Genomic DNA, 12,504 nt, shown 5'->3' on the forward strand with positions numbered 1-12,504 from the left:
CAGAAAGCACTTGTGGAAAGTTGTTTCAGTTTTCTCACTGGCTTTACCTGTCAAGTAATCCAGTCCTTCCAGAATTTTCTTTTCTCTGGAGAAATCAAGGGCAAAATTGTCAAAAGCCTCGTTCAGATTGACGTCTGGGATGAGGACCTGGGAGGAGGCGGTGGCCATGGCAACTCTGGGAGGAAAGAGAGGCGCTGGCAATTAATTTATAAATGTTTCTATTTACAACAGTCTATTTACAGGCTATAAGGCTGTATGTGATTTCACCCACAGTGACAGAAATTATAAGCAGCATCTGGCAGCGCTCAAACTCAGAGAAATGTGTGTTGGCACATAAAATTTAAATAATACAGAAGACTGTACTGTAAGTATAGATGCCATGAGACCAGCAATTGCAGTTTCAGTGGTTCCTGACAAAAATTCTGATGCCACAATTATATATATAGTAAAATAATGGCATGTAGCTTTCAATTATTAACCTTCATTTATTGCTATATTACAAAAAAATGTATTTCTTAAAATACATATAATACTATAAATAATATAATTACTTTTATCTGAAGGAAACATTGTTATAGGTTCAGGTTTTTAAGTAAATGATAAGTAAGAAGGGGAAAAAACATTAAAAACAGTGAGCAACAAAATATTTAATGTTTATACATATATTACTACATATAATATTCGAATGCTACAGTTCTTGTTACTTATTAATTCATGAAACAACTATTACGTTTTTAAGTTTTAAGTCAGTAATGAGTAACAAAAAAAAACATTAAGTGAAAAACAAGTCGTTTTTTAATAAAAATATACATTTCCAACAGTATCCGGTCTGTTCGACTGCATTTAGACTGCCTAATGCACAAATCTAATAACGCAACACACACACACACTCATCCTGTTTTCGTACCTGTTTACATTTCCGCAATACAAACCGCCTGTGTTTGCATTAATTGCTCGTCAAAAAAAGCATGACAACACAAAGCCTCTCTCCACACCCAAAGCTGCACAAATAGTGCTAAATATTGAGTCCTGAAGGCATATTTTGTATTATTTTGAATATAAGCCGCAAGCAGCAGAACTCAAAGGAGGAGGCGGCACCAGGAAATGTGCAGAGTAGCTGAAAGTTGAATTCACGCTGGCAGAGGCAGTGACGGTGTGTGTGTGTGTGTGTGTGTGTGTGTGTGTGTGTGTCTCACCTCTCAGCCACATTCCTGGCCGTCTGGAGGAAGCGGGCGTGGTCGTTCTCCTTCAGGCTGTGCTCAGCCTGTGTGATGAGGGCACTCGAGCGCTCCAGACACTGTCTGCAGTTCGCAATCTGCTGGGCCAGCTTCCTCAGCTTCATCACCTAAACCCACACACATGCTTTTTACAATGCATTCACAAGCATGGAGCTGTCGATACAACTTTCTGAGCTATTGATATTATGAAGGTTGACGTTCCACAAGATGTTACGAAAAATAATGGACCCTAATGGAGCATTTTATCAAAAACTCATTATCACAACCAAATGAGCCCTTGGCTTTGTTTGCTTTTTGTGTAATTACAGCTGAGACGCAATAAAGTGACGCATTCTGATTTTCAGTTAAGTTAAAAAAACACTTTTAAGGAATCATGTAAATGCCGAATTTGCATGAACTGTTAAAAGACTTTGCCTGAAAGGAATTAAAAATGAATGCTTATTTCATTCTGTGTTAGATGTTTGTTAAAAATGTGAGCCAAATCAATTACACAAAGTCTTTAACAAGAGATTTCAACAAGAAAAGTGTATGGTCCAATCCAAACTGCTGTGCAAAGAATCTCATTTAATGCTGGAATAGCTTTAAACGTTTCACATTTCTCATATTCCTTGTGTCTGGCGTTATAGCTTTCTGCATACATAGAGAATTTAATTGATGTTTGGTCACAGGTGAGCTCGCTTCAGCTAATTTACAGCATCTCAAAATATGGCTTTTCCAGTCAGAATTTACTATTTTAAATGTGTTTTATGAACTCAACTCAAGTGTTTTGCAGTGCAGTCTTATACTTTAACACTAAAGTATAAAATAAATCTCTTTTGTTCACCAATTATTCATTTATTTGCTCAAGAAACATTATTATTCTCAAAGTTGAAAACATTTGTACTCCGATACATAACCTTGATACATTTTCTTTAATGATTCTTTGATGAACAAGAAGTTTAAAAGAACAACATTTATTTGAAATAAATTAACATTCTATTAATATTAAATATGCATTAATATTGAAATAATACTTTCTTGCTAAAAACAAAGAATTAATTTCTTTAAAAAAACAAACAAACTGAGGCCAAACTTTTTAGTGGCGGTGAATATAAATAACACCTTTTGGTTTGTGTCCATCAAGATCCGTTACAAAAATAAATTATTCAAATGAGATGATATGCAATTGATTCGAAAAGTATAGCATTATACAAAAATATGCATTACTACATTACACACTTAAATATAAGACATATCGGTCTGAATTGACATAAAAAAATAAAAAAAGAATATATCCAGCAAATATATATACCCTTACCATAATATAATGCACTCACAGCATGAAATATGATTTGGCTCATACCGCCCACAATACCTGACCACAGATTTACTATGAATTGAGCTTCCCTTCAAATAACCCCATGTTTCTTGTGCGTATACGTTCTTTTCTTTCACGAGGGAATGAGGGACATTAGCTATGCTTCCTCAATAAGCCAGTAAGTCGGTTAAGCAGGATCTAGCCTATGCCACAGTGTAATTCAATAGAGAAATGGGACGTCTGACAGGAAGGAATGATTGGAAGCATTCAGATAAATCAAGAAACAAGGAGAGAAAAATGTTGCTCGGTGCCGTAGTGGATTGCATTAGATCAAATCCCAATCTGACCCCATTTCTTAAAGACAGCTTCAAATGATTTGCTTTGATCAGATGGTGCACTGCCAAAAAGTTTCGGAATTTCAGGACGGCATTAAAGAAATTGGACTGCATCAGAAAAAAAAGAGAAAATAATTCCAAAACAATCCAGCAACAAACCAGCCTGAACAGCCAAAGCCTCAGATCAAATCTTACAGACACTTTGCATCTGGGTTTATGATTCCAAAAGCCTCCTTAATGCTAGAGATACAGGCATTTTGTGCCGGAGCTGCGTTACAGATGTTTGCGAAAGGCCAGACATAATCTCATGTTGCAGGCTGTGCATGTCGACTCGGGGCTGCCGTGTGAGAGTACACCACTGAAGGCCTTACGTAGACACTTCTGATAGAGATTACTGCATTTGTCCGGGTCTCTCACGTCACATTACCCAAAAACAGAGAAGCACAGGCCTGCCTCGCGGCTCAAATCCCCACTTGATAAGAGTGTGAGTTCAGGCTGTCAAGTTAAAGTGCCTGAGCGCTGCACACTCGCTGTCAAACACAAAACGCTACACGCACTGCGCACGGATGAACTGGAGCAGAAAATCTGGTAATGTTTGAAGAGTGTCAACATCTAAAATATGGAGCAATATATGATCAGTCTGTGTAAAATTGACAGCTCTGATTTTTATAGTCTGTACGATCAGAAGTTGCAAAAACGTACATATATTACTTCTTTATTCATTCATAATAAACCAGAATTAATTAATTGCTTCAATGTCACATGCTTCTACTAATTTGCTGATATGCTGCTCAAGAAATATTTATATTGTATGTTAAAAACAGTTGTGCTGGTTCATATTTGAAGACACATTTTTCCAGGATTCTTTAATGAAAATGTTAAATGCCTTTACTGTAACTTTGATCACATGAATGCATCTTTGTTGAATAAACATATTTTGCCTTTAACATATATTTTTTAAATATCTTACTGACCTCAACCATACTTTTAACACGATAGTGTAATAAGAATTAGTAAAGTAATTACAAATTATTGCAGCTAATTATATATGAAAAGTTCATTTGCAAAAACAGCTTTTTTAATATGTTATAATGGTTTTTTTTTTTTGCATTTCATTGTGTTACTTGGTTGTATTTTTCAGTTATTTGTTTTTACCTAATCTAAATAACCCAACTGCAGTTTGAGTGAGAATGCACAACGAAAATGATTTAAAAAAAAAATAATTAAAGCAGAGTTGTCTGTTTTTGCAAATGAACACTGCATATAAAACATTTCTTTATTTTATTATCATTACAAAGTAAAGTATGTCTCTTAAGATTTTTTACATGTTGGCTAAAACATCTCTTATTCACAATAAGTAAAAGTCATTATTACACATTTCCCTAGCTGTTTAGTCTTGCTTTAAATGACAAATGCAAATGCAAATGCATATTTCAACATTTCCAATCATTTTCATTTTGCACTCAAGGCGGTTTTTAGCATTAATCACATTTGTGAGTGTCTATTCTTTATATGCCATCCCAGAGGAGAAGAGTGCTGTTCATCGTGCCGTGTTTGTGCTGCTGAAGATTATCAAGGCCTTGTTACTGTTACACAAGGGAAGCTTGTTAAGTGAAGCCACATGGCCAAGTCCGCTTCAACCAGCCAAGCTTCCTGTCATACATTCAACAAGCAATATCTCTACACTTCACTGCACCCTCACCCGGCTGCCACCACACTTTGGCCTGTGGACTATCTGACAAGATCTCCAAAGCCCCATCTGACGTCCACACAGCCACATTATTACTCATCTGCATCAACTTAACCTCTTTAAATAGGGGGGGTTTTAATTCACAAAGGGAAAATATGCAGCGATTTTCCCAGCCTTTTCTCCGTCTTGTCATCTGGCGACACATCACCTATCTCTCCGCACAGCGTAGGGTCCAACAGACCCTGACAGTCTCTGTCTTGCTATAACAGGGGTAGTGACATGATCTGAAAGACGTGTTAGAAATGCCAGCTCCGTATTTGTGCGTTGTGTGACATACTGTCATGAATCAAATTCAAATAGCTTTCTCTAAGCGAGTGAAGGTTTCTCAGCCACGTGTGCGTCTTAAAGGAACACTTTCATGTAGTTGCAAACGCGCATGGCTTTTGTTCTTCTGTAGAACACAAAATAAGATTTTTGTCTGTATAATGAAAGTTCCCGTTGATGTTCCTTGTACGGATAAAACACACACATTTTCTTGGATGAGGCGAGGCTGAGTAAATGACGAAATTTCCATTATTCAGGTGAAAATGAAAGAAGCTAAAAAGTTTTAACTTCCACCTTGATATTATACTCGTAACTTTAAAGAGTTTATAAATTGAAAAGCAAATCGAAACCCTTCCTAAATGTGTCTCAAGTGCTTGATACGAGTCTGACTTAAAATTACAATTCGGGCCGCCCTAATCTGTCTCGGTGGTGCAAATAGAGAGAAACTGTACCTTGGACTCTTTGATCTTGACAGCAATGACCTGTTTCCTCTGGCGAATTATCTCCACCAATTCATCACACTCCTCCACCAGCTTGGCTTCATGCATGGCTGTGTTCACCTGCAGATAAGAGCAAAGAGTTTCATAAAGAAATACAATGGCACTTAATCAGTCTGCTGGGATAACTAAGCTACTCCAGCCTCTCTGCTTCAGTTCATGCTAAAGCCATGAGAATACCAACATCACGTCCTGTCTGGAGTGATGCGGACCATATCATTACAGAAAGAAGAGACATTTTAGGCTTTACTTCAATTCCTTCCTCAGATCATCCCGTAATAAGACTGTGTTGTGATATCCCATCAAAGATTCCCTTATTGCTCTCTTAGGATCATGCTCACTGCACGATCCGATCTGTGCAAAAAGGTTGTTATTCAAGACAGATCCACTTAAGCTTTTAATCAAGCACACACACACACACTCACACTCATGCATTTAAATAAACAGGCAATTAATGCTCACCCCGTTTTAATATCGTCAAGGGTTCAATCTCATTAAGAAAGCACAGAAGCCACTGTATTGGATTTCAACTAGGCAACTTTTGTAAGCGGTACCCACTCACACGGAAGAAATCCGCTCAATACCAGACAAACCCTAAGGATTCATCTTTTTTTGGGAATGTCTATAAAATAAACAGGGAATGCAGATGTCTTCAGAGTTGCCTATGATTGCTTTCAACACAAAGTCAATAAGACAACTGACACTGTAAAAAAGTAATCTGTGAAATGTATGATAAAAAAATGGGTAGCTGTCGTAGCCAAAATTTACTGGAAAAATAAGCCAGCAACAACTTAAGTTTACAGTAAAGATCAAACAAATGCATAAATCTAAATATATCTGTACAGATCATTTACAACCAACTTTAAAGGAGCAGCTGATCCAAGAATAACTATTTACAACAAAAATTCTTGTGAATGTTCATGTTTTTATCAGCCGTTTGCACCCATTCACTTCAGATGATTTAGTGGTGAGCAAGTGATGTAAAGCTACATTTCTCCAAATTCGTTCTTATGAACAAAAAACTCATTGACATCTGAATCCTGGAAATGAAATTTATTTTACTGTGAAATAACACAGAATTAGATCTATTTCCATTTTGCATTACATATAGAATAAAAGAACGTTTTTTTTTTTTTTTTTTCAAAATCTTTGTTTTTACAGCTAAAACCTTTTTGGGCATCATTATATTAAGACAAAATGCAAATTTGTTAACCCAGCCAAAGTGTAACATTTCACACAAAGTTGAGCACTGATGATCTTTTTCATATTTTTTGTCAATCCCATAATGCCCAATCCTTCCACTCAGCTCCCCTAGAGAGTAGAATAAAAATGAGCCAGAGGGCACATATGGTTAGTTTGAAGCAAAGCAAACTCTCTCTATCCGAGTGCTTTGGCTCAGTGGACGAGTGCAGTGATGGATGACTCCTGCTGTTGATATGCTCCTTATCAGACCTCTTAACACATCATCCTTCCATCAGGGGTTAAATACATCCCCGTAGCTTTTCTTGGGACTATAAAGGACTCTTCCGAGGTTGGTATGAAGGTGATGTGTGAACCTACTTTACTATGGCGCTCGCACCTTACCGGCCTGCCGTAAGTCAGCAAAGACCCTGAAGGCTGAGTCGCCTGGCAGATTCATGCTGACACCTTTAAAGCGTGCTGCTGCGCACAGACATTTTGTCTATGCATTTATACTGTCTTGGATTGGAGTAATGTTTATTGGACACTCAGAAAAGATCTACAACAATCCTGCATCAATGTGGATTGGGATCAGGTACTGAAATAGAAAAAAATTAATAGATGATTCAGTCTGCACTACCTTACAAACAGTAAAGCTGAATTTTTAAAGGATTCATTAAAAACTTTATATTGCGGTTCAAGTGGGTAACTGAAATGTTAAGTAGTTGTTAAGTGGCAAAATGTAAGGTTGCAAAATAGTCTCAAAGGAGCAAGTCAGGGTTTTTAAAACTGCATTTGCAATGCATGAAAGTAAAGCAATGGAGCTTGCTCCATGGGGACAATTTTGCAATGTAACTTAGTGCCTTTGCGACGTTGTGCACTGTAGGCCAGATAATAAACTAGACTTAGCATTTCCTAAAAGAAAACCAGAAAGCAATGAAGGATAGTTCAAAAAGCAATATATCCAAATATAGATAAGATAGTAAGCTAAAGATGGATTGTAATACAAAACAACAAGAGATAAACAGATGTAAGAAATACAATTATTTTAGTGTGCAAATATTACAATAATGTCATTAGTTTGATATATATATATATATATATATATATATATATATATATATATATATATATATATATATATATATACACATTTTAAGTTAAAATAAAAACAAAATTAGATATAAAATTATTTAAAAAATAAAATAAGATATGTTTATATTATCATTTGAAAAGATTAAAGTAATAATTGCAATACATTTAATTACTTGAAAATATGAAAGAATTAACAATAAAAAAAGTGAAAGTGAAAACCAACACTACTTTTTGTTTTTTATTTCTGTAAAAATATCTCAAGATCCTTATTAATCTTTAATATGTTTAATTAAGAAACAAAGCTGTGTTAGACACTAAGAAAACAAGTCAAAATAATTATGTTTTTGCCATGTTTTAATTCTACCAGAATAGGCTCTGAGGAAAAAATGGAAAAACTTTTTTTGCACGTTTATTAAAAAAAGACCCAAAAAATGTCTGCACACACTTCAGCAATTCATTTTTTCCAGATTAAGCCCAGATGCTTGTGTGCGCTGCATGCAATGACTGCGAAAGACTCATTATTGACAAGGCTCATCAGTTCCTGACCTTTATCTCTTCATATTGCCACATCTTTAATCTGCTAATCCACAGGGCGGGAAAGACACTGGCTGCCATAAAAAAAGGTTGTTAATGAGCTCCAGCGGTTCACTTTGGGTACATAAACAATCCAAGTGCTGTTGAACAGATGCCACTGAGCTGAGGTCTGTTTTTGTGGCAGCTCTGATTACTGTGTATCTTGCCCGAACGCTGACAGATGGGGCAGGTCTGAGTGCTCTAAGTGCACGGCTGTACAAGGTGCTCCTATGGGGCCTGCCTCATCGCCGGAGAGTCCAAGTGGCCCTGTTAAAAATGGATGAGGGAGAGGCATATGCATCACAGCGTGGCGGCCCTCACCACATTGCTGCACACATGTCCATTCGGTGGAACAGCAACACAACAAAGCGGCCCTTTGCACCGCAGGGCTAATAACCCACAGCGGCCCAGAGAGGGAACCTGGAATGTCAAAGAAGGCAGTGATGGAATCCAGGTTTCAAATCACCAAAGGTAAAAATGGAAATTCACAACTGAAAGTGCAAAGTTCCCCAGACACCTTCGGTCCCTTGACAGCATCACTCATGAGTTATTTATACACAGACTCTCTCAGGACACTTCCTTCACTGTTCACTGTTAGCAGTGACACTTTTGTCTAATGGAAACCATCGCAAGCCTTGCCACGGACGCTCTTTTTCACGTAACACTTACAAAGACCCATGTAAACATCTCTGCAGATGTTCCTCTGACGCAGCACGAATGCCGAAGGCTCTATTTGATGTGCGTTTTCATCTGGAAGACGTCATTTGTTAAGAGTTTGCATCTGCAAATACATTGCATCCATTCATTGTTGAATGCTAGAATGATAGTCAAGCAGATGTTTCACAAGTGTGTGAATCTGCTTTGAGACCTTTATTATTAGATATTTGCAGATGTGACCCTTGAAACAGAAAGTTATGCTTTCCAGACGATGCACTTGCTGACCGACATCTTAATTGGTCATACCCACATACAGTATGGAGGAAAGATAAGTATATGCGTTTTAATGTCTCTGTGTTCTCAGTGTGCACTAACTAACATCTGACAACCGATTATGAAGCTGCTTAATGAGATTGGTTCACATTAAAAACCAGACTAATCCAGTCTGACTCCCATTTTACGGGCTGTCCTGAAAAATGATTGACAGGCTGAAACCACCTCAAAGTCCTCTGATTGCTTAAACTGGGCGAGTTACAGAACATTCATGTTCTAGCTTCAGCATCGCAGGCATAATGTTAAGTACTATAGTAGGTCATTTTGATTCTTTCAGGTTTGGAGGTCTGGAATGATTTAAAATGATTTCTAATCTCCTAATCAGAAACGCGAAACCTAATCAAACATCTGTATTTTTGTCTCATTCACTTTTTTATTACAAAATGTTTACAAGTCAAGCTGTAAAGTTGTTTAAATCACCCGTTTTACATGGGCTGACAGATCTGAACTTATACTGAACCTTCAACCTTCCCTTTAAGCACATAAATGCATTTTGTCATGATTACAAGTATGAAAAGCCAAATACTATAATTTAACTGTCTGCTTGAGGATCAAAACTGTTCTTGTCAGCTTTATACGCAAAGTAGAGGACCAAAGTTCACAGCTGAGGGATTTTGGTTCAAACATCCAGCATTTCATCTCCAAGACATTTAACTTGCAGCGTCCTTGCTTATCATTATCACACCTCATTCATTTGGTCCTCAATATTTAACTGTGGCTTTCAAATAAACATGACATAGAGATGACTGACATTCCCAACAACAGTCAGTCCTGAATAATTGATCTCGATTTTAATAATGAAGGAGAAAATGTCATGGAATGCAGTTAATACTTAATACTTATTTATTTTGGATAGGTTTAACCATTTTAAATCACCTTGAGGGTGTTCGACTCGATCTAATATAGGTAGCTGGGGATTTGCTTTCGGAAAGCTGTTTTTAAATGAGCTGAGGTGTGAGCTACGTTCTTCAAGTGCTCAAAGCAGTCGGTGGGATGCAGAAGTTTTTGATGTGCGGTTCAGCTGAGGTTAGAGACGTGCTACGCATGCAGTCCCCTCGGGGTTCAACAAGACTGATTCAGCTAATGAAGTAACAATGCCTTGTCACCTGCTTTCTTTTCTCAAACAGCAAGGACAACCATCCTGACAGAGTCATTAAAAACGACGCTCGCATTTAAATTTCCCTTGTGCCTGATGTCTTGGTGCTGATCTTGAGTCATATTTGGAGTAACAACAACTCGCTCAGCCGATGTTCAAGGTGACATCAAGTAAAGGCCTAAATATATCCCTGGTGCCTTGTTTGTCGTGCCTTTAATAAGGTCTGATTTAAAGATAAAGGGTACTAATTGACTTTCAAAAGCACTGTTTATCATGGGTGCATAAATATGTCACATCACTACCAAGCTGCGGGTGGAGATATATGAAAATGAAACATAATGGTGGTAAAAATAATTAAAATAATTAAAAAAAAAAAATTCCCCCGTAATATAGTAAATTCAGAAATAATCTAATATATTATTACAATTGTTTACCAATTTTAATATATTTACAAATGTAACTAATTCTTATGATGGCATTACAGCACTCTTCAGTATCATATATTTCAGAAATTATTCTAATATGTATTTCATTATTTTTAATGCTGAAAAAAGTAGTGAATAGAAAGTTGACTATACATCTAAAAATGCCGTTATTGTGCACACCATGTAAACTTTCACAGAATTACAGAGAAAAGAATGCAATCTAATCCTGAAACTGACTGTATGTTAGCACATTCCAGAGATTTTTTAGCTGACACTCTATGTCTCTTTTTGACATCTCTAAGCATTCAATGCTGAACTTTCTCCATTTATAGACAATTTCTCTCACTGTGGACTGATGACTAACCCGTAGAGATATTTCTGCTTTAAGTAAGTCAACAATTCCTAATCTTCAGCATTCAGACATCTCTTTTGTTCGAGGTGTGGTTCACATCAGGCAATACGTGAATATGAGACATGCTAGTGAATAGGAAGCTAATTTTTTTTTACCCTGATCGGCACTTCCAATCTTGCCTCATTAATTAGATTCTACATTAGCTTTAGCTAAAATATTACCTTAGGGATTCACATGCATTTTCCACTTTTCATGTAAATGTATTATTGTTTGTATAATACATGATTAAACAGATGTGTTGGTTCTGCTGTGATTAGATGAAGATTAAACAGGAATCAAAGCAATATTTATTATATTTATTATATATACCACAAAACACACACACACACACACACACACACACATAAATATATATATATATATATATATAATATGAATAAATAGGGGTAGAAAATACAACTGAATAAGTTTCTGCCTTTACAAGCAAACTTTCAGACATTCAGACATGTCTATTTAAGGTTCTTTCTCTTATATTGACCATGAGTGCATCTATAATGCTAGTCTCCTTTTTCATAACAAAAAAACCCCAAAACATTTACCAGTCTGCATTCATACCGACTCACTCCTGCATTTGGCTCAGCAGAAACTGAATGTCAATGCACAACTCAAGCTATACAGACACACAGGACTGTGAATTAAAACATACATACATAACTGCAACAATATACAAATTAGGAATCTCATACATGCATTACTTTTTTATGCTTTGTAGTTGAATGCCTGCAGTAGCCTTGAACCTCTGATGAGCATTTGTAGCTCAAAAGTGCAATAAACCATTTGCCACTAAAAATAAAAAGCAAACTTATTTAGGAAGAATAATATATGAAAGAGAATGATGATGATGGTGATGTGAAGGATGAAGAATATAATGATAAATTTGCCTGGACTCACCTCCACCTGTTGACAAATCTGGATGAGTTTGGCCATCTGGTTCTCCAGCTCACTGTTCCTCTTCACCAGATTGGTTAAGTTATTCTCCAAGGTTTGCTGTTGAAATGGCAGATAAATGGCATTTAGACAGAATGTAATGAATCACTCTTTCTGTCTTAAACAGACAAGCTTTTCCATTTATTCCCTCATATATGAGATTTTTTTAAAAGAAATTAATACTTTTACTCAGCAAGCAGTTTAAACTAAATTGATCAAAAGTAACAATATATATTTTAATAATAATAATATGAATGTGAATAATAATAATTAGTGCTGTCAAATGATTAATCGCATCCAAAATAATAATTTTTGTTAACAAATGTGTGTGTACATATATTTATTATGCATGTATGTATGTACATATGAATACAAACGCATGCATGTAAATATTTAATATATAAAATATATACTGCATGTTCTTTT

At 36.2% G+C, this 12,504-nt stretch overlaps 1 protein-coding gene across 5 annotated transcripts in view; it reads right to left on the bottom strand.

The window, feature by feature from the left end:
- The window catches only part of mid2 (midline 2), a 121,502-nt gene that overhangs the window by 17,304 nt on the left and 91,694 nt on the right, over positions 1-12,504 (bottom strand). For all 5 annotated transcript variants that reach the window (XM_043257277.1, XM_043257276.1, XM_043257278.1 and 2 more), the window contains 4 exons: positions 12,043-12,138; positions 5,337-5,444; positions 1,197-1,345; positions 48-175 (listed from right to left, as the gene is read on the bottom strand). In XM_043257277.1, coding sequence (XP_043113212.1) covers positions 48-175; positions 1,197-1,345; positions 5,337-5,444; positions 12,043-12,138 — 481 coding nt within the window. The remainder of the gene's footprint in view (positions 1-47; positions 176-1,196; positions 1,346-5,336; positions 5,445-12,042; positions 12,139-12,504) is intronic.

Source organism: Puntigrus tetrazona, chromosome 14 (genome assembly GCF_018831695.1).
Source record: "Puntigrus tetrazona isolate hp1 chromosome 14, ASM1883169v1, whole genome shotgun sequence".
Classification (NCBI taxonomy): Eukaryota; Metazoa; Chordata; class Actinopteri; order Cypriniformes; family Cyprinidae; genus Puntigrus; species Puntigrus tetrazona.